The sequence below is a fragment of the Salvelinus alpinus genome, chromosome 26 (genome assembly GCF_045679555.1).
Source record: "Salvelinus alpinus chromosome 26, SLU_Salpinus.1, whole genome shotgun sequence".
NCBI lineage: Eukaryota > Metazoa > Chordata > Actinopteri > Salmoniformes > Salmonidae > Salvelinus > Salvelinus alpinus.
In genome coordinates this window covers 32,482,103-32,504,685 of record NC_092111.1, presented here as the reverse complement: position 1 = coordinate 32,504,685, position 22,583 = coordinate 32,482,103, and the positions used below count along the sequence as shown (strand labels likewise).

The 22,583-nt window shown below is 43.4% G+C and overlaps 1 protein-coding gene across 2 annotated transcripts in view; it reads right to left on the bottom strand.

Moving 5' to 3' along the window:
• LOC139555199 (cyclin-dependent kinase 6-like) overlaps window positions 1–22,583 on the bottom strand; it is an 81,720-nt gene that overhangs the window by 45,523 nt on the left and 13,614 nt on the right. For both annotated transcript variants that reach the window (XM_071368792.1, XM_071368793.1), the window contains one exon: window positions 19,229–19,396. In XM_071368792.1, coding sequence (XP_071224893.1) covers window positions 19,229–19,396 — 168 coding nt within the window. The remainder of the gene's footprint in view (window positions 1–19,228; window positions 19,397–22,583) is intronic.

Sequence of the window (22,583 nt, the reverse complement as noted above, 5' to 3'; positions counted from 1 at the left end):
TTTTCCATTTTTCTCTTTCAAAAGACAATTTACACGAAAGACAACAATACCCTGACAGCAGGCCTAGAAAGACAACAACAATACCCTGACAGCAGGCCAAGAAAGACAACAACAATACCCTGACAGCAGGCCAAGAAAGACAACAACAATACCCTGACAGCAGGCCAAGAAAGACAACAACAATACCCTGACAGCAGGCCAAGAAAGACAACAACAATACCCTGACAGCAGGCCAAGAAAGACAACAACAATACCCTGACAGCAGGCCAAGAAAGACAACAATACCCTGACAGCAGGCCAAGAAAGACAACAACAATACCCTGACAGCAGGCCAAGAAAGACAACAACAATACCCTGACAGCAGGCCAAGAAAGACATCAACAATACCCTGACAGCAGGCCAAGAAAGACAACAATACCCTGACAGCAGGCCAAGAAAGACAACAACAATACCCTGACAGCAGGCCAAGAAAGACAACAACAATACCCTGACAGCAGGCCCAGAAAGACATCAACAATACCCTGACAGCAGGCCAAGGAAGGGAAGAAGAAGAAGATTTAAAGTCAGAGTTTTAACTGTATACAGCTTGTGACTACAAGCTTACAGTAGAGAGCAGCAGCATAAACTGTATACAGTTAAAAAAACAGAGTGCAACAGTTGCCAAAGTATGCACAGCGTACAGGAATGCTGCATGGGGCCCTCTCTCAGCGAACAAAGACAGCACAGTCAGCCTCTTTCCCCCAGCCTAGCTACCACATCCGCACATCATTAGTCGGAAAATTCCTCATATATGCTGTCATTTTCTTTTATTCAATGCTGGTAAAGGCACGACTTTAATATCCCCCCTACCACTCCTGACTCCCTCACCCCAATCAGTCCCCCTTTTCCCTTCCTGGAACATGGCCAGGAGCCCGTCAACAATTAATAGAGACAGGGCCTGAAGTGCAGGACGTGCGCTACCTGGTAGGGGTTACACAGGAAATACCAAATGAGATGTTCACTGTGCATTGTGCTCTCAGCCGCTGTGTGTGTGTGCATGTGTTCATATCCGTCTGTGTGTGTGTGTGCATGTGTTCATATCCGTCTGTGTGTGTGTGTGCATGTGTTCATATCCGTCTGTGTGTGTGTGTGCATGTGTTCATATCCGTCTGTGTGTGTGTGTGTTCATATCCGTCTGTGTGTTTGTGCATGTGTTCATATCCGTCTGTGTGTGTGTGTGCATGTGTTCATATCCGTCTGTGTGTTTGTGCATGTGTTCATATCCGTCTGTGTGTGTGTGTGCATGTGTTCATATCCGTCTGTGTGTTTGTGCATGTGTTCATATCCGTCTGTGTGTGTGTGTGCATGTGTTCATATCCGTCTGTGTGTGTGTGTGCATGTGTTCATATCCGTCTGTGTGTGTGTGTGCATGTGTTCATATCCGTCTGTGTGTGTGTGTGCATGTGTTCATATCCGTCTTTCTGTGTGTGTGTGTGTGTGTGCATGTGTTCATATCCGTCTTTCTGTGTGTGTGTGTGTGTGTGTGCATGTGTTCATATCCGTCTTTCTGTGTGTGTGCATGTGTTCATATCCGTCTGTGTGTGTGTGTGCATGTGTTCATATCCGTCTGTGTGTGTGTGTGTGTGTGTGTGTGTGCGTACATGTATTCATATCCTTGTGTGTGTGTTTGGGGACAACCCCCTTCTCCCACTGCAGTTGGGAGCATGGAGAGAGAGAGGGAAGTCGCCCCCCCCCCTTCGAACCGTTGAGGAGATATCTAAACATTCCCAGAGAGGGATGCACGTGCTCTCCTGCGTGCTGTGTGGGGTTTTCCCTTTCCAAACTGAGCAGAGTTGCTGTCTGAGTGTCTGTCCAGAGTGGAAGCACATTGTCTGGCAGTGAGAACACGAATGACTAGATTCAGACAAAACCCTCCATGAGATTCATCCTCAGCAATGACTGAGAAATTCTTAAAGCTTTTCTTTATTCCTCGATCCTCACAAACCAAAAATGAGCTGTTGAGGTATTGGGTCTCAAGAGAAACACATGCATTGATTTCTTATCATTACTTGCACGGCCATGCAATTCAAGATGGAGAAATAAACCACTCATTTCATAAGCAAAAGGGGCATCCGACTGGCTTCTAATCAAAGTCTGGATCGTAACAAGACAAAGTACCAGGGGTTGGAACCAAAATTATTTTCCAATGGTTTCGTTCTGAACAGAATCATACATTTTTTCGTTCCGTTCCACTTTTCCGACCAGCAAAATAAAGTTCTGAACCGGTTAAAAGTAATTTAATGTCGAGCTAAATGTACAAAACATCTGATTACAGAGGTTTCAAAAGGAACAATATAAACCTCTGAAATTGTATATTTGTTTTACATTTAGCTCAACATAAACTACTTCACCAATCATGCAGTACGGATAGAGCAGCTTGCTATGGAGTGAGTTGTTTACATGCATGGTGGAAAGACACGTGTAGGGCGTGAGACGCAACTGACATTTTGCAGGTGAGGAGAGATCGAGAGAGGGTGCAGGAGGAGGCTTGGATTGATGCTCTGGGCATCTTGTGATGACATGCATTATCGGAATTAGGCCCAAAGAATTATACTTTGGAGGAGCGGCTTCTATGGAGGAACTTTTAATAACTTTGAACTTCAGAGTTAGCTTAACGTTGGACCAGAGAAGCTAGCTAGCTAACAAGCTTGTGTGTGCAGAGTGAGACCAGAATTAAAAACCTGTCTTACGTTTCTGTAGTTAATATATCCAATGTGAAATGTGATAGGCCACACTACTTGCCTAGAGAGGTCTCAGCTATACTTTTCGTGGCTGTTTATTTACCACCACAGACAGATGCTGGCACTAAGACCGCACTCAGTCAGCTGTATAAGGAAATAAGCATACAGGAAACCACTCACCCAGAGGCGGCGCTCCTAGTGGCCGGAGACTTTAATGCAGGGAAACGTAAATCAGTTCTACCAAATCTCTATCAACATGTTAAATGTGCAACCAGAGGGAAAAAATTCTAGATCACCTGTACTCCACACACAGAGACGCGTACAAAGCTCTCCCTCACCCTCCATTTGGTAAATCCGACCACAACTCTATCCTCCTGATTCCTGCTTAAAAGCAAAAATTAAAGCAGGAAGCACCAGTGACTCGGTCTATAAAAAATGGTCAGATGAAGCAGATGCTAAACTACAGGACTGCTTTGCTATCACAGACTGGAACATGTTCCGGGATTCTTCCAATGACATTGAGGAATACACCACATCAGTCACTGGCTTTATCAATAAGTGCATTGAGGACGTCGTCCCCACAGTGACTGTACGTACATACCCCAACCAGAAGCCATGGATTACAGGCAACATTCGCACTGAGCTAAAGGGTAGAGCTGTCGCTTTCAAGGTGCGGGACTCTAACCCGGAAGCTTACAAGAAATCCCGCTATGCCCTGCGACGAACCATCAAACAGGCAAAGCGTCAATAGAAGGCTAAGATTGAATCATACTACACCGGCTCCGACTCTCGTCGGATGTGGCAGGGCTTGCAAACTATTACAGACTACAAAGGGAAGCACAGCCGCGAGCTGCCCAGTGACACAAGCCTACCAGACGAGGTAAATCACTTCAATGCTCGCTTCGAGGCAAGCAACACTGAGGCATGCATGAGAGCATCAGCTGTTCCGGACGACTGTGTGATCACGCTCTCCGTAGCCGACGTGAGTAAGACCTTTAAACAGGACAGCATACACAAGGCTGTGGGGCCAAACGGATTACCAGGACGTGTGCTCCGGGCATGTGCTGACCAACTGGCAGGTGTCTTCACTGACATTTTCAACATGTCCCTGATTGAGTCTGTAATACCAACATGCTTCAAGCAGACCCCCATAGTCCCTGTGCCCAAGAACACAAAGGCAACCTGCCTAAATGACTACAGATCCGTAGCACTCACGTCCGTAGCCATGAAGTGATTTGAAAGGCTGGTAATGGCTCACATCAACACCATTATCCCAGAAACCCTAGACCCACTCCAATTTGCATACCGCCCAAACAGATCCACAGATGATGCAATCTCTATTGCACTCCACACTGCCCTTTCCCACCTGGACAAAAGGAACACCTATGTGAGAATGCTGTTCATTGACTACAGCTCAGCGTTCAACACCATAGTGCCCTCAAAGCTCATCAACAAGCTAAGGATCCTGGGACTAAACACCCCCCTCTGCAACTGGATCCTGGACTTCCTGACAGGCCGCCCCCAGGTGGTGAGGGTAGGTAGCAACACATCTGCCACGCTGATCCTCAACACTGGAGCTCCCCAGGGGTGCGTGCTCAATCCCCTTCTGTACTCCCTGTTCACCCACGACTGCATGGCTAGGCACGACTCCAACACCATCATTAAGTTTGCTGATGACACAACGGTGGTAGGCCTGATCACCGACAACGATGAGACAGCCTATAGGGAGGAGGTCAGAGACCTGGCTGGGTGGTGCCAGAATAACAACCTATCCCTCAACGTAACCAAGACTAAGGAGATGATTGTGGACTACAGGAAAAGGAGCACCGAGCACGTCTCCATTCTCATCGACGGGGCTGTAGTGGAGCAGGTTGAGAGCTTCAAATTCCTTGGTGTCCACATCAACAACAAACTAGATTGGTCCAAACACACCAAGACAGTCGTGAAGAGGGCACGACAAAGCCTATTCCCCCTCAGGAAACTAAAAAGATTTGGCATGGGTCCTGAGATCCTCAAAAGTTTCTACAGCTGCAACATCGAGAGCATCCTGACCGGTTGCATCACGGCCTGGTACGGCAATTGCTCGGCCTCCGACCGCAATGCCCTTCAGAGGGTAGTGCGTACGGCCCAGTACATCACCGGGGCAAAGCTGCCTGCCATCCAGGACCTCTACATCAGGCGGTGTCAGAGGAAGGCCCTAAAAATTGTCAAAGACCCCAGCCACCCCGGTCATAGACTGTTCTCTCTACTACCGCATGGCAAGCGGTACCGGAGTGCCAAGTCTAGGACAAAAAGGCTTCTCAACAGTTTTTACCCCCAAGCCATAAGACTCCTGAACAGGTAACCAAATGGTTACCCGAACTATTTGCATTGTGTGCCCCCCCCAACCCCTCTTTTACGCTGCTGCTACTCTCTGTTTATCTTATATGCATAGTCACTTTAACTATACATTCATGTACATACTACCTAAATTGGCCCGACCAACCAGTGCTCCCGCACATTGGCTAACCGGGCTATCTGCATTGTGTCCCACCACCCGCCAACCCCTCTTTTTACGCTTCTGCTACTCTCTGTTCATCATATATGCATAGTCGCTTTAACGATACCTACATGTACATACTACCTCAATAAGCCTGACTAACCGGTGTCTGTATATAGCCTTGCTACTCTTTTTTCAAATGTCTTTTTACTGTTGTTTTATTTCTTTACTTACCTACACACACACACTCACACACACACACATACCTTTTTTTTCCCGCACCATTGGTTAGAGCCTGTAAGTAAGCTTTTCACTGTAAGGTCTACACCTGTTGTATTCGGCGCACGTGACAAACTTTGATTTGATATCTATAGTATTCCTAACTACATAATATTGAAAAAGTTGATCCATTCTTCTCTAATAAAAATCTCCCTATCTTCTGAATCACACTTGTAACATCAGTAGGCTACAGCTAGGAGGGGCAGGTAGCCTACACGCACTGGTGAAATTTTTCAGCTGGCAGGCAGACACTGGAAGAAGTTTCTGATTGACAGAGAGAGGGCTTTGCATAGGCGCTTTGTTGCGTTTTTTGTGGGACTGTCACGGTCCTGGAAATGAGCGGACCAAGGCGCAGCGTGAGTATAGTTCCACATAATTATTTAAGTGAAACTAACAAAACCAAAATAACAAAACTTACAAAGACCGTGAGGACGTAGTGCCCAAACACACTAACAAACAATCAATATCCCACAAACACAGGTGGGAGAAATATCTACTAAAATATGATCCCCAATTAGAGACAACGATTACCAGCTGTCTCTAATTGGGAATCATACAAAACACCAACATAGAAAATATAAACTAGAACACAACATAGAAATTATAAACTAGAATACCCCTAGTCACGCCCTGACCTACTACACCATAGAGAAACAAGGGCTCTCTATGGTCAGGGCGTGACAGGGACTGAAAAACAAAATGCCCGGAACGTAAAAGAACAGTGTTAACCGGTTGTCACACCCTGATCTGTTTCACCTGTCTTGTGCTTGCCTCCACCCCCCTCCAGGTGTCGCCCATTTTCCTCATTATCACATGTGCATTTATACCTGTGTTCTCTGTTTGTCTGTTGCCAGTTTGTCTTGTCTCATCAAGCCTACCAGCATTTTCCCATACTCCTGTTTTCACTATAGTCCCTGTTTTCTAGAGTCCCTGTTTTCTAGTTTCCCCGGTTTTGACCATTCTGCCTGCCCTGACCCTGCCTGCCATTCTGTACCTTGTGATACTGCCCTGGATTACTGACCTCTGCCTGACCCTGCCTGCCGTTCTGTACCTTTTGGACTCTGCTTTGGATTACTGACCTCTGCCTGCCCCCTGTTGTTGTAATAAACTCTTGTTACTTTGAACTGTCTGCATCTGGGTCTTTTCCTGAGGTCTGATACCGGTTCCCATGCTTTTAAAATGAAGGTTCTGTTCCGGAACAGTATAGGTCACTTTCGTTCCCGGTTTTGATTCTATTCCTTGAAAAAAATGTAATGGTGTTCCCCACCAACAACATTCAACTCATACTTGAACTGAAAGATGTGCAATCATGCTCATTTAGGGATATTCAAATCACACTCAAACTGACCCAAATATAATTCTCTTCAAGTGTTGTATGAGTGCTGACAATCGTACGGTACTAGAACAAAATATAATTCTCTATCACAGCTTGTATGAGGATTCCATACCCATGCATTCATAAGTACATCGTTTTCTTTGTTGTATTAGTAGTAGTAGTAGTAATATCAGTAGTTATCTGTTGTATTAGTAGTAGCAGCAGTAGTTTTATTAGTTGTATTAGTAGTAGTAGCAGTAGTTTTTATTTGTTGTATTAGTAGTATCAGCAGTAGTTTTATTAGTTGTATTAGTAGTAGTAGCAGTAGTTTTTATTAGTTGTATTAGTAGTAGTAGCAGTAGTTTTTATTAGTTGTATTAGTAGTAGTAGTAGTTTTTATTAGTTGTATTAGTAGTAGTAGTAGTTTTTATTAGTTGTATTAGTAGTTTTTATTAGTTGTATTAGTAGTAGCAGCAGCAGTTTTATTAGTTGTAGTAGTAGCAGTAGTTTTTATTTGTTGTATTAGTAGTAGCAGCAGTAGTTTTATTAGTTGTATTAGTGGTAGTAGCAGTAGTTTTTAGTAGTTGTATTAGTAGTAGTAGCAGTAGTTTTTATTAGTTGTATTAGTAGTAGTAGCAGTAGTTTTTATTAGTTGTATTAGTAGTAGTAGCAGTAGTTTTTATTTGTTGTATTAGTAGTAGTAGCAGTAGTTTTTATTAGTTGTATTAGTAGTAGTAGCAGTAGTTTTTATTAGTTGTATTAGTAGTAGTAGCAGTAGTTTTTATTTGTTGTATTAGTAGTAGTAGCAGTAGTTTTTATTAGTTGTATTAGTAGTAGTAGCAGTAGTTTTTATTAGTTGTATTAGTAGTAGTAGCAGTAGTTTTTATTAGTTGTATTAGTAGTAGTAGCAGTAGTTTTTATTAGTTGTAGGCCTATTAGTAGTTGTACAACAACTTTTTTATGCTAGTTTTTTTTATTTGTATTATTATTATTATTTAATTGTTGTTATTACTAGACAGTAGTTGCCATATTATTCTTGTTGCTAAGAATTGTTTTTATTTTTTTGACACTTGAAAACAAGATTGTGCATCTCAAGAGATTTCATCCTGCAAAATGTCAAATAAATAAATCATTGCTTGTATGACTCATCACCGAATAACAGTAATCACACCTTCCTGCTACAGATATAATTTATCTGTAGACTGGTCCCAGATCCTATTGTGCTGTATAACCAGAACAGATCTTGGACCAGGCTACTTCATCCTTAGGGAACATTCAAAGAACATTCAGAATGAGGCAGGCTAGCGAGCAAGCCAGAGCTGCAAGCAGCCAGCTGACTCGAGCGGTGGTCGGCTGGTCGGTCACTAGGTGTTACCAACATGAGGAATTCATTCATTACCAACATGAGGAATTCATTGGCCAGATGACTCCCACGGCAACGGCACTACTTGTTGTGGAGCCGTGCTACTCACAACAATCATGGCAGACAGGAAAAGTGTAGCCTGGTCCCAGATCTGTTTTCGCTGTCTTACCAACTCTGTGACAATAGCAAAAGGAGTTGGCAAGACAGTCTAAAAAGATCTGGGACCAGGCTAGGAAAAATTAAAAGAGGAATTGGTAAAGATTTACTTTGACTACATGTCCATGTCCATTCACTACACATCTAGAAGCATTTGATGAACATGTTAGGACAGGTCCCAACCACATTATTAAAGGTTAATGAAATACAGTATATCCATAGCATATCTGTAGCGTATTCATGTCATGCTATGCAAGAGCTCATATTTAGGTATCTTAATAGATGCATCATTAGAATGACAGTGTAGTGTCATCATTGTTTATGCACCATTGGAAAACATTATTCCTATTCAGACTGGTTTAAGGGGAAAATATGGGATGAAAGTTAAAGTCATAAAATGTGACCTGTAACTCAATAAAAGTGCACATTGACAGGATCCAATATTAGCATCTATGTTGAGAAACATAACCCACACTATCACCTGTATCTATGTGGAGAAACATACCCCACACTATCACCTGTATCTATGTTGAGAAACATACCCCACACTATCACCTGTATCTATGTTGAGAAACATAACCCACACTATCACCTGTATCTATGTTGAGAAACATACCCCACACTTTCACCTGTATCTATGTTGAGAAACATACCCCACACTATCACCTGTATCTATGTTGAGAAACATACCCCACACTATCACCTGTATCTATGTTGAGAAACATACCCCACACTATCACCCGTATCTATGTGGAGAAACATACCCCACACTATCACCTGTATCTATGTGGAGAAACATACCCCACACTATCACCTGTATCTATGTTGAGAAACATACCCCACACTATCACCTGTATCTATGTTGAGAAACATAACCCACACTATCACCTGTATCTATGTTGAGAAACGTACCCCACACTATCACCTGTATCTATGTTGAGAAACATACCCCACACTATCACCTGTATCTATGTTGAGAAACATACCCCACACTATCACCTGTATCTATGTTGAGAAACATAACCCACACTATCACCTGTATCTATGTTGAGAAACATGCCCCACACTATCACCTGTATCTATGTTGAGAAACATAACCCACACTATCACCTGTATCTATGTTGAGAAACATACCCCACACTATCACCTGTATCTATGTTGAGAAACATACCCCACACTATCACCTGTATCTATGTGGAGAAACATACCCCACACTATCACCTGTATCTATGTTGAGAAACATACCCCACACTATCACCTGTATCTATGTTGAGAAACATACCCCACACTATCACCTGTATCTATGTTGAGAAACATACCCCACACTATCACCTGTATCTATGTTGAGAAACATACCCCACACTATCACCTGTATCTATGTTGAGAAACATAACCCACACTATCACCCGTATCTATGTTGAGAAACATACCCCACACTATCACCCGTATCTATGTCTCTTCACCCTGGGTATTACAACGACCACAGTTAATCCTGGTAGCTGCAAATATGTAACAACAATTCAGTCTGAATAAATGATCCCTGAAGCAACGCAGTGCACACAATTCATCTCTGAGAGCATTTGTTTGTTTGTGTGTGTGTGTGTGTGTGTGTGTGTGTGTGTGTGTGTGTGTGTGTGTGTGTGTGTGTGTGTGTGTGTGTGTGTGTGTGTGTGTGTGAACGTGTGTACGCCTGAGAAGGAGACCTAGCATAATGGCTTTCATGGGACAATCCAATCAGTCTGATTCACATTACAATGACTGGCCGTGGTATGAATGGACAGACAGTCAGGGAAACCCCCACAGGCCAAATAAATTCTAATGATGAGGCGCTATATTGTTATAAATATGCTTTGAGGAAATAGACCATTAGAGGTTAGGTCTGGTGTGGGGGGACAAGATGTCAAAGCTTTTGATTTCGGAGCCAAAATATTTTGGGTGGTTTTTAACATTTCCCCCGCTATGTGCTCCTTATGCAGGTATCTTATGACAAAAACAAAAGGTTGATAATCCTCAGTTTGATGGGAGGAAAAAGCACTTGGTTATCTCTTTTCCTCTTTCCTAAGCCGTCAGCTTAACTCTACAGCTTTACACATCAGCTTGTCACTCAGAGACAGACAATCAGGTGTCAGGAGGCTGAGGTCAATATAAAACAATCAACCAAACATTGAATCCCCGGCTACTCCCAGGGGCAGCCTGATCCGCACCTCTGCGCCACCCGATGGGTGGTCCCTGAGTCCCCCTTTCACTCAGCGGGGGATGGTGGAGGGGTAGAGGTGGGACTCAATGGCAGGAAATATCAGGGGGCCTCTTGAGGGAAGCAGCAACACCACCACCACACACACGCACGCACGCACACACACACACATACAACACATAAAAGAGAAGTTAAATTCTCATAAACCGTCAACTGCCTTTAGACCAGTTTCAGTTGATGAAAGAAAAATCCAACAGGCCTTTTTTGCACCTTATGCAAGTTCAGCTCTCATATACTCTGTTAGAAAGCAGACTATGAATCATATCCTGACTGTGATGGAGACAGAATAGTCATATCTTCTTCTATTCAGAGACAGCATTTCTCAGTGCCCTGATAGTTTGGAATGAGTTAAGGGGAGCCAGGTGTGGTAATGAGTTGTATGTACCTGGGCTGCTTGGCTGCCCCTTCTGCCTGTAACTGTGCATCTTCATGTCTAAACGAGTCACTCTTAGTTTATTGGTCACTGGTGGGTACCATCCTTTACCATCAGAAAAAAAGGGAGAAATCCTGCTAGGAGTGTGTGTGTGTGTGTGTGTGTGTGTGTGTGTGTGTGTGTGTGTGTGTGTGTGTGTGTGTGTGTGTGTGTGTGTGTGTGTGTGTGTGTGTGTGTGTGTGTGTGTGTGTGTGTGTGTGAGTGGCCCTGTGTGTGTGTGTGTGTGTCTGTGTGTACATGTATGTGTGTGTGACATACAGTATGTGTGTGTTTGAGTGCCTGTGTGTGTATGTATGTGTGTGTGCATGTGTTAGCATGCCTGAGTGTGTGTGTGTGTACGTGTGTTTGAGTGTGTGTGTGTGTGTCTGTTTGTGCGCATACGTGTGTTTGAGTGTGTGTGTGTCTGTTTGTGCGTGTATGTGTGTACGTCTAGCACTGTGAATGGGTTGTGTTTTTGCATACTAAGTGAGAGTACAGTAACGGCAGTGCATTCTTTATCTGTGTCAGAGGAGACACAGCACTGGGGAGGGAGATAGGGGGATTCCAGACAGACACACACACACACACAGCAACAATAATCTGGAACAAAGGTCCCGTGCTCACGTTGCACTCCACCGCACACACGCACACAGAGGGTCAGTATTTCTGTCCCCGATGCCTAAGGTGGATTCCCAGGTGAATTTCCTGAACAGAAGCTCTAACTGCCAAACTAACATGAAGTGGCCATGTCTCATCTGTCATAAAAAAAGTCAAACGCCAGTTTCTGACAAGCAAATAGAACCACAGAGGGAGACCACATGACTGACAGCATGCCTGAGTCTGGCCAGGCCAGGTAACACATTGGATCTTAACTTGACTGTCTGTTTACTTCTCTAGGTAATGCTTAGGAAAGTTGATGCTAAAACATTTAGAAATAAAACAATGCCTACCCTAGACATTATTTTGTATTAGTGACATAATACTATATATATATAAAATATATATTCACATCACAATTCCCACAGATAATGTCAAATGAATGTCCTCAGTTAGTCCTGAATGTCCTCAGTTAGTCCCGAATGTCCTCAGTATGTCCTGAATGTCCTCAGTTAGTCCTGAATGTTCTCAGTTAGTCCTGAATGTCCTCAGTTAGTCCTGAATGTCCTCAGTTAGTCCTGAATGTCCTCAGTTAGTCCTGAATGTCCTCAGTTAGTCCTGATATACCCTTAAGATCTGCTAATCTAAAACGTCTCATCTCTCCCTGCTCCCATCGCTCCCTTTCAGACCTTTCAGACTTCCGGCGCCGACAGAGATGGCCGCCTCGCTTCGCGTTCCTAGGAAACTATGCAGTATTTTATTTTTTTATGTGTTATTTCTTACATTGGTACCCCAGGTAATCTTAGGTTTCATTACATACAGTCGGGAGGAACTACTGAATATAAGAGCAACGTCAACTCACCATCATTACAACCAGGAATATGACTCTCCCGAAGCGGATCCTGTGTTTTTCCTTCCACCCAGTACAATGGATCTGATCCCAGCCGGCGATCCTAAACAACGACGCCGTAAAAGGGGCAAACGAAGCGGTCTTCTGGTCAGGCTTCGGAGACGGGCACATCGCGCTCCACTCCCTAGCATACTACTCGCCAATGTCCAGCCTCTTGACAACAAGGTTGATGAAATCCGAGCAAGGGTAACATTCCAGAGAGACATCAGAGACTGTAACGTTCTTTGCTTCACGGAAACATGGCTCACTCGAGAGACGCTAACGGAGTCGGTGCAGCCAGCTGGTTTCTTCACGCATCGCGCCGACAGAAACAAACATCTTTCTGGTAAGAAGAGGGGCGGGGATGTATGCCTTATGATTAACGAGACGTGGTGTGATCATAACAACATACAGGAACTCAAGTCATTCTGTTCACCTGATTTAGAATTCCTCACAATCAACCGCATTATCTACCAAGGGAATTCTCTTCGATTATAATCACAGCCGTATATATTCCCCCCCAAGCAGACACATCGATGGCCCTGAAGAACTTTATCTGACTCTATGTAAACTGGAAACCACACACCCTGAGGCTGCATTCATCGTAGCTGGGGATTTTAACAAGGCTAATCTGAAAACAAAACTCCCTAAATTCTATCAGCATATCGATTGTGCTACCAGGGCTGGTAAAACCTTGGATCATTGTTATACTAACTTCCGCGGCGCATATAAGGCCCTCCCCCGCCCTCCTTTCGGAAAAGCTGACCACAACTCAATTTTGTTGCTTCCAGCCTACAAACAGAAACTAAAACAGCAAGCTCCCACGCTCAGGTCTGTTCAACGCTGGTCCGACCAATCTGATCCCACGCTTCAAGACTGCTTCGATCACGTGGATTGGGATATGTTCCGCATTGCGTCCAACAACAACATTGACGAATACGCTGATTCGGTGAGCGAGTTCATTAGAAAGTGCATTGACGATGTCGTACCCACAGCAACGATTAAAACATTCCCAAACCAGAAACCGTGGATTGATGGCAGCATTCGCGTGAAACTGAAAGCGCAAACCACTGCTTTTAACCAGGGCAAGGTGACCGGAAACATGACCGAATAAAAACAGTGTAGCTATTCCCTCCGCAAGGCAATCAAACAAGCTAAGTGCCAGTATAGAGACAAAGTAGAATCGCAATTCAACAGCTCAGACACAAGAGGTATGTGGCAGGGTCTACAGTCAATCACGGATTACAAAAAGAAAACCAGCCCCGTCGCGGACCAGGATGTCTTGCTCCCAGACAGACTAAATAACTTTTTTGCTCGCTTTGAGGACAATACAGTGCCACTGACACGGCCCTCTACCAAAACCTGCGGGCTCTCCTTCACTGCAGCCGAGGTGAGTAAAACATTTAAACGTGTTAACCCTCGCAAGGCTGCAGGCCCAGATGGCATTCCCAGCCGCGTCCTCAGAGCATGCGCAGACCAGCTGGCTGGTGTGTTTAAGGACATATTCAATCAATCCTTATCCCAGTCTGCTGTTCCCACATGCTTCAAGAGGGCCACCATTGTTCCTGTTCCCAAGAAAGCTAAGGTAACTGAGCTAAACGACTAACGCCCCGTAGCACTCACTTCCGTCATCATGAAGTGCTTTGAGAGACTAGTCAAGGACCATATCACCTCCACCCTACCTGACACCCTAGACCCACTCCAATTTGCTTACCAACCCAATAGGTCCACAGACAACGCAATCGCAACCACGCTGCACACTGCCCTAACCCATCTGGACAAGAGGAATACCTATGTGAGAATGCTGTTCATCGACTACAGCTCAGCATTTAACACCATAGTACCCTCCAAACTCGGCATCAAGCTCGAGACCCTGGGTCTCGACCCCGCCCTGTGCAACTGGGTCCTGGACTTCCTGACGGACCGCCCCCAGGTGGTGAGGGTAGGTAACAACATCTCCACCCCGCTGATCCTCAACACTGGGGCCCCACAAGGGTGCGTTCTGAGCCCTCTCCTGTACTCCCTGTTCACCCACGACTGTGTGGCCATGCACGCCTCCAACTCAATCATCAAGTTTGCGGACGACACTACAGTGGTAGGCTTGATTACCAACAACGACGAGACGGCCTACAGGGAGGAGGTGAGGGCCCTCAGAGTGTGGTGTCAGGAAAATAACCTCACACTCAACGTCAACAAAACAAAGGAGATGATTGTGGACTTCACAGTTCACAGTTAAGTTAAGGGTTAAGGTTTGGGATAGGGTTAAAACAACAAGTGTCTACCACTGGGATTGAACACGTGACCTTCAGATCTGAAGTCACGGGACTACACCCATCCGCCATCCCTGTCCAGGTAATATCGCTCACTGTTGCCCCTAGTGGCTAATTTTTAAGGCCTTTCCCGACGTCCTCAAAACAATTTCAAAGTCAACTTGGAGCGATCTGGCTGTACAAGACAGTCCCACTTCAAAGCCTTGATGGAAGAAAGGTGGGAGGAGGAGGGGATCTCTGACTCAATCTCTCTCTGTCCCCCTTAGCTCCCTCCCTCTTTATCCATTTCATCCTTGTCACGTCCACTTCACTTCAGGGATTCTCTTCGGCCCTTCCTTCGTTCTCACTTTACACCATATCGTTTACTGTTCTTCTCTCTTGCCTGCCGACTGGTGCCCTTTCAGTGCCCGCTACATCACATTAGCCGCTTTTCATCTGTGTCTCAGGAGACCGTCCTGCCTTCTCTCTCTCTCTCTCTGTCCTTCTGTGGCCTCATGTACAAATGTTTTATAGTCTCCCTTTCACCTCCCACTCAGGATACTTCTCTTCTCATTGGTCGACCAGCTCAGTAAAACATAGTCTGTATTCCAAAAAGCACCCTATTCACTATAGGTCTATAGTGCAATATGGGCCTTATCGGCCCTGGTCAACGGTAGTGCACTATAAGGGGAATAGGGAGCCATTTGGGACGCAACCACACATACAGTAAGTGGAAGTTCACCCAATTGGTTAAAAAAGAGTGCACTAACCGACCAAAAACAGAGGAGAAGAAAATTAGATAAAGATGGACAGAGAGAGGGAAGGAGAGGAGGGAGGAGGTGAAAGAGAGAGAGAGATTAGGTTTTCAGAGTAAGGGCCTGAAGCCAGTCGTTTGTACCAGGTGAAAGTATTTTGTTTTGGAGTGGGCTGAGGTAGATAAGGAGTCTATAAAATGATGCTTTACATTGGGAAGTAACATACACAGTCTCAATTCATAACCTCTGTTATTTAATCTCTTATCTATCTAAATACCTGATATCAAAGGAAGAATAGTCTCACTGGGAATGTACCGCACACAGTCCAACTCCCAATACATAACTTGACTATCTGTCATCTACAGTAAATACCTGATAATAAAGAGGCTTAATCAGACGTATCCTGATTGAGACTATGGAGTCTGGCTAGTGAAACTGTAAGAAGAGGAATCAGTCTGGCTATACAGTATGTAGCAGTATGTGAAATACCTTCAGGTTTTGGTTTGTCCTGTAAAACTGAAGCAATGGAATAGTCCCAAAAGTGCCAACTGAGGAAAATATATATTTTTAAGTATGTGAACTATGTATTTGACATGATATAGTCTATTCTATACCATAACGTTAAAGCAGGAACTTTTGGGGGGGTTGTCATAAAAACGGAGCCCAGTGTGTGTACTGGTATAAAAGGGATAATCCACCCTAAAAATGAAATGTGACGTGATACGTCATCAAGACATGGTTCTCGTCACTGGATATAGGGGATAACAAACTATCACATTTCATAAAGCTTTTAAAACAATTACCTGCAGTCCAGATCGCCAAATAAGCCAATAGATGGTATGGGCAAACTTCTCCAGAACAAATCCATCTGTCTATATCATCACAACACAGTATATATTTTGTTCAAATGTCCCCAAAGTGCAGAGTGCGCCATCACATTAATATCCTTTCTTCCTTCAACTACCATGGTGCAAAATTGTGTTCTCCTCTCCCTGCTTGCAGGCTCGCAGGGCCCTTGAGCGTTGCCATTGCAACCTGATTCACACAGCTTTGTGCTAGAAACGCAATCTATACCACCAGGTTGAACATGGTGATATTGTAACTCCTAAACTGATAGTGAAGTTTGTTTTAGGGATTTACAACTAGCTAAAGCTACTTCACATGCTGATATTGACTTTGGTATTATTGTGTGTAGTTATGTTTTCTTGATAGCTACCTAGCGAGCTATACAGCTTTTCTAGAGAGAACATTGCATTGTGGGTTTTGTAGTCGAATTTTCACTTATTGCTTACTTAACTTATTATAACGACAAAATGCAATATTTTTTTCACAACATATATTGTTCTCACATATTGCGTTATTTATGTAAATCATGGGAATTTGTGGTTTTAAGTGGATTATTCCTTTAAGATGCTCGCCACAAGAGGTTTGTTTTTTAAACAACTAACTGACCGACGTCGGTTCAATTATTTGAAATACATTTTTTTTATGAGCTCAATACGCACTTTCTCTAGAAAGAAATCAGATCACACCAAAACTGTGATATGTAGTAGGGAGTCATAGTTTCCAATAGGCCAATATTCGACATAGTTTAGCGAAGAAAATGTGGTAATTAACTACAATGACCATAATCGGTGACACCATCATGCAGTGGGGATGTTTTTCAGTGGTAGGGACTGGGAGACTAGTCAGGATTGAGGCAAAGATGAACGGAGCAAAGTACAGAGAGATCCTTGATGAAAACCTGCTCCAGAGCGCTCAGAACCTCAGACTGGGACGAAGGTTCACCTTCCAATAGGACAAAGACCCTAAGCATACAGCCAAGACAACACAGAGTGGCTTCGGGACAAGTCTCTGAACGTCCTTGAGTGGCCCAGACAGAACCCGGACTTGAACCCGATCTAACATTTCTGGAGAGACCTGAAAATAGCTGTTCAGTGACGCTCCCCATCCAACCTGACAGAGCTTGAGAGGATCTGCAAAGAAGAATGGGAGAAACTCTCCAAATACAGGTGTGCCAAGCTTGTAGCGTCATTTCCAAGAAGACTCAAGGACGTAATCGCTGCCAAAAGGTGCTTCAACAAAGTACTGAGTAAAGGGTCTGAATACTTATTTAAATGTTATATTTTTAATACATTTGCAAACATTTCTAAAATCCTGTTTTTGCTCTGTCATTATGGGGTAGTGTGTTGATTGATGCTCATATCTCCGCCCTAACAATGGGAGCCATTGTCCCAAAGGCGGAAAGGCAGAAGCTATGTCCAAAATAAGCCCATAGAAACACATTGGGTTTATATTGGACAGATTTTGTTGAGAGTGAAACCTCTCGCTTTGCCGCCTCCTCTCTGGTGTGGGGCAGACACGGAGACGGAGAGAAGAGAGGAACGCGCTATCGAGACAGATAAAGAGTATTTGCTTCGCGAGGTACAGTATCTCTACCTGAGAATACATGATCTAATCTAAGTGATTGATAGTTGGTATTCAGCAGTCATAAAAGTATGTCTTATTTACTTTGAAGAACTACTAAAATAGTGATTTTGTCAGACAACACAGGCAGCAGCTCTATAGAGATGAGATGATGACTTGGAATGAAATAATAAAGTCATCATATTAAAAAAACATACATATAATATACAAAACAACTGAAATATTTTATTAAAAGTAATGTGAATAAATGATGGTTAATAAGTGATAAGCAGTAGTGTGCTGTCACTATTACATGTTTTATTCATAACGCATAGCGCATTTCATGCTAAAAAATATATTGAACCGAAACTGAAAACTGTGATTATTTTTTAAATAATTTAACTGAAACCGAACCAACCTCAAAAAGCTCTAATCGCTCAGCACTAATATCCTGGTCAGGCATAGTCTCTACTCAGTACATAATCAGTATTGGGTGATATAGTACATAATCAGTATTGGGTGATATAGTACATAATCAGTATTGGCTGATATAGTACATAATCAGTATTGGGTGATATAGTACATAATCAGTATTGGGTGATATAGTACATAATCAGTATTGGGTGATATAGTACATAATCGGTATTGGCTGATATAGTACATAATCAGTATTGGGTGATATAGTACATAATCAGTATTGGGTGATATAGTACATAATCAGTATTGGCTGATATAGTACATAATCAGTATTGGGTGATATAGTACATAATCAGTATTGGCTGATATAGTACATAATCAGTATTGGCTGATATAGTACATAATCAGTATTGGCTGATATAGTACATAATCAGTATTGGCTGATATAGTACATAATCAGTATTGGCTGATATAGTACATAATCAGTATTGGCTGATATAGTACATAATCAGTATTGGCTGATATAGTACATAATCAGTATTGGCTGATATAGTACATAATCAGTATTGGCTGATATAAGAGTTTATGTTCTAGTTTATAACAGCAAGGTTCTCACCACAGAAGTCAGTTCCATCTGAAATGTGTATATCATCTGTGTTATAACAGTTTATAACAGGTTTATAATAGTAAGGTGCTCACCACAGCGGTCAGTTCCATCTTCAATCTGTATATAATCTGTGCTATAACAGTTTATAACAGGTTTATAACAGTAAGGTTCTCACTACAAAGGTCAGTTCCATCTTAAATCTGTATATAATCTGTGCTATAACAGTTTATAACAGTAAGGTTCTCACCACAGAGGTTAGTTCCATCGGAAATCTGTATATCATCTGTGTTATAACAGTTTATAACAGGTTTATAACAGTAAGGTTCTCACCACAGAGGTCAGGGCCATCTGAAAGCTGTATATCCTGGCGAGGCCAAAATCGGCCAGTTTGATCTGTCCTCCACTGGTGACCAAAATGTTCTGGGGTTTCAGGTCCCGGTGAACCACACGGTGTGAGTGCAGGAAGTCCAGTCCCTGCAGCAGCTGGTACATCATATCCTGTTAGGACAACACACATGGGCACTCAGACACAGTCTTAACAGGTATAACATGACACATAGACATTCCAACACAGTCTTAACAGGTACAACATGACACATAGACATTCCAACACAGTATTAACAGGTATAACACGACACATGGACATTCCAACACAGTATTAACAGGTATAACACGACACATGGACATTCCAACACAGTATTAACAGGTATAACACGACACATGGACATTCCAACACAGTATTAACAGGTATAACATGACACATGGACATTCCAACACAGTATTAACAGGTATAACATGACACATGGACATTCCAACACAGTATTAACAGGTACAACATGACACATGGACATTCCAACACAGTCTTAACAGGTATAACATGACACATGGACATTCCAACACAGTATTAACAGGTATAACATGACACATGGACATTCCAACACAGTATTAACAGGTATAACATGACACATGGACATTCCAACACAGTATTAACAGGTATAACATGACACATGGACATTCCAACACAGTATTAACAGGTATAACATGACACATGGACATTCCAACACAGTATTAACAGGTATAACATGACACATGGACATTCCAACACAGTATTAACAGGTATAACATGACACATGGACATTCCAACACAGTATTAACAGGTATAACATGACACATGGACACTCAGACACAAGCTGTGTTCGAGTACTCACACTAACAGCACTAACCGTACTATTTGTGGCATACATTTAGTATGTAGTATGCTTATTGGTCAGAGTATGAATATATGTAGTAGGCGAAAAGTTTACGCATGTCGTACTACATTCGTCAAAATACTCTAGTACTCTAGCAGTGGACACTATTTCTGTGCATTTAGTGCCCATAATGCAATTCTTCAGAAAATGGGCGTGGTTCACAACGTTTTCAGATTTGAAGAAAATGGCGGAAAATATGCAGCCAAAGTCCAACGAGAGAGCATACAAATTCATTGCTTTAACTAATTATGACAAATGTTAAGAAAATGTTGAGCAATGTAATTTGACAATTTGTTAGCTTCGCTAGCCTTACGAACTGCATAGCATTTCATTACAGTAGTTGCTTGTATGCACCAGATGTTAGCTAGCTACCTAACGTTAGTTGGCTACTAATACTTCAAACTTGCCAGTATATTAACTATATGCTATCTAACTAAACAATCCAACGTTTATTGACTTGATTTTTCACGTAATTCTTAGCTTAGCTAAGTGGTATAGTCGTTGTGCGTTCTCAATGGACATTGTTAAAGAAGTCATAAAGACGTCTTGCTCGTAATTTCTTAGCTATGCTAACAAGCTAGCAAGAAGCTGCATAGCAACAGTATCAAATTCCGGTAGACACATCGAAGCACTAGTACACTCAACTACAAGGATACCGTTCGTTTACAGTATACTAAAATTAACTCATAGTATATAGTATGTAGTATATACTCATTAAGTATGTAGTATACAGTATGTTAGTATGGGTATTCGAAAACAGCTACAGTCTTAACAGGTACAACATGACACATGGACACAGACACAGTCTTAAAAGGTACAACATGACACATGGACACAGACACAGTCTTAACAGGTTCAACAACACACATGGACACTGACAGTTTGTCATGATTTTACGGATACAAGACACATGGACACTGAAAAAAGACACCTGATATCCTTGAGGGTTCAATAGTACTAAAACAAAAGGTCATTTTTAAAATCTGTGTTTTGGTTGCTGCACATTGGTGTTGGATGGTTCCCCCAATACTAATGCAGTTCATTATCTTCATCATCATGTGTGTACAGCATGCACATCACTGTAATCTGTAAGGTAACGATAGTAAGAAACATCATTTATTTCTCTTCTAAATCAGCCAACGGGTCTCAGAACACTGAAAACCTAAATGAAGTCCCCACAGAGTGAAGTGAAATCACTGAGGCCCTGCATGCGGTGCAGCAGCTTGTCGACTAGGAAGAAAAGAGAACGTATCCCTTTAAAGCCCAAGTGTGGCAGATGTTGATAACTGACACAATTTTGGAGGGAGAGCAGAGGGTGTAGTTCTGATCTTTGGGCCCTGGTCCAAAAGTAGTGCACTACATAGGGAATAGGGTGCCATTTGGGTACTGCCTTGATCTGTTGGTGGTGGGCCTCTCTCTGCCTCCCTCCCTCTCTTCCTGCATCTGGCTGGACTGGAGCTGAGGTGGATTGTTCATTGGAGATCCACTCTTCCCAGCTGCAGCCAGGAACGGCCCCACGGTGGCCCTAATGCCCACAAGCACTCAGTTCAGGGAGAGAGAAATAAAGGTAAAAAGAGAGAGAAAGAAAGAGTCTGAGAGGAGGGCTAAACTGAAAGGGCTCAACGGCCATTTCTACTCTCTGGTGGAACTTGCACAACAACATAAGGACTGAACTGATGGTGATAGCGGAGGTGGGGGCTGTTTGAGTGATAGAGACAGAGAGATGGGGGAAGATTAAAAAAGAAACACAGGGAAAGAGAAAGAGAGAAAGAGGGGGAGAGAAAGAGGGACTCTCTCTCACAGTCTCGACATGAATCGGCCTACTGCTGGGGTTGCAGCAGGCAGCGGTGCCCCCCCCCCGAAACCCGTCGCCAAGACCTCACAAGTGACATGGACCTGGGCCTGCGGAGGGGCTCCATTCTCTGACCCTAGCAGCTGGTGAGTGATTAAAAGAGGTGAAACAATGGTCTGCACACTCAAGCAGAAAACATTTTCAAACGGGCGGGGCTGACCAGGGCTAAGAGGAGGGGACAGGAGCCTCTGCACGGAATAGAGAAGAGACAGGGCAGAGGGAATGTGTGTGTGTGTGTGTCTGTGTGTGTGCGCGTGCGGTGTGTTTGTGTGCGTGCGGTGTGTGTGTGTGTGTGTGCATGCGTAAGCAGTGTGTGTGAGGGTCCCTTGCGCAGGTCAGCCAGAGAGCGTAAACAGGCCTTCTTTTTTTGCATCTCCGTCCACCCGTAACCTAGGAGGCCAACAGACAGCGGCAGAGGCAGTTATTTAGGGAGTTGATACAATGGCATCACCCCCATGAGTTCCTCTCTGTTTGCTTTAAATGGCCATTTGCGACATGTTTCCTTTCAACAGCATTTCCTACAAAACCCCAATTATCTCAGAAGTGTGACTTGAGGACAATCATACAAACAACAACAAGGCCC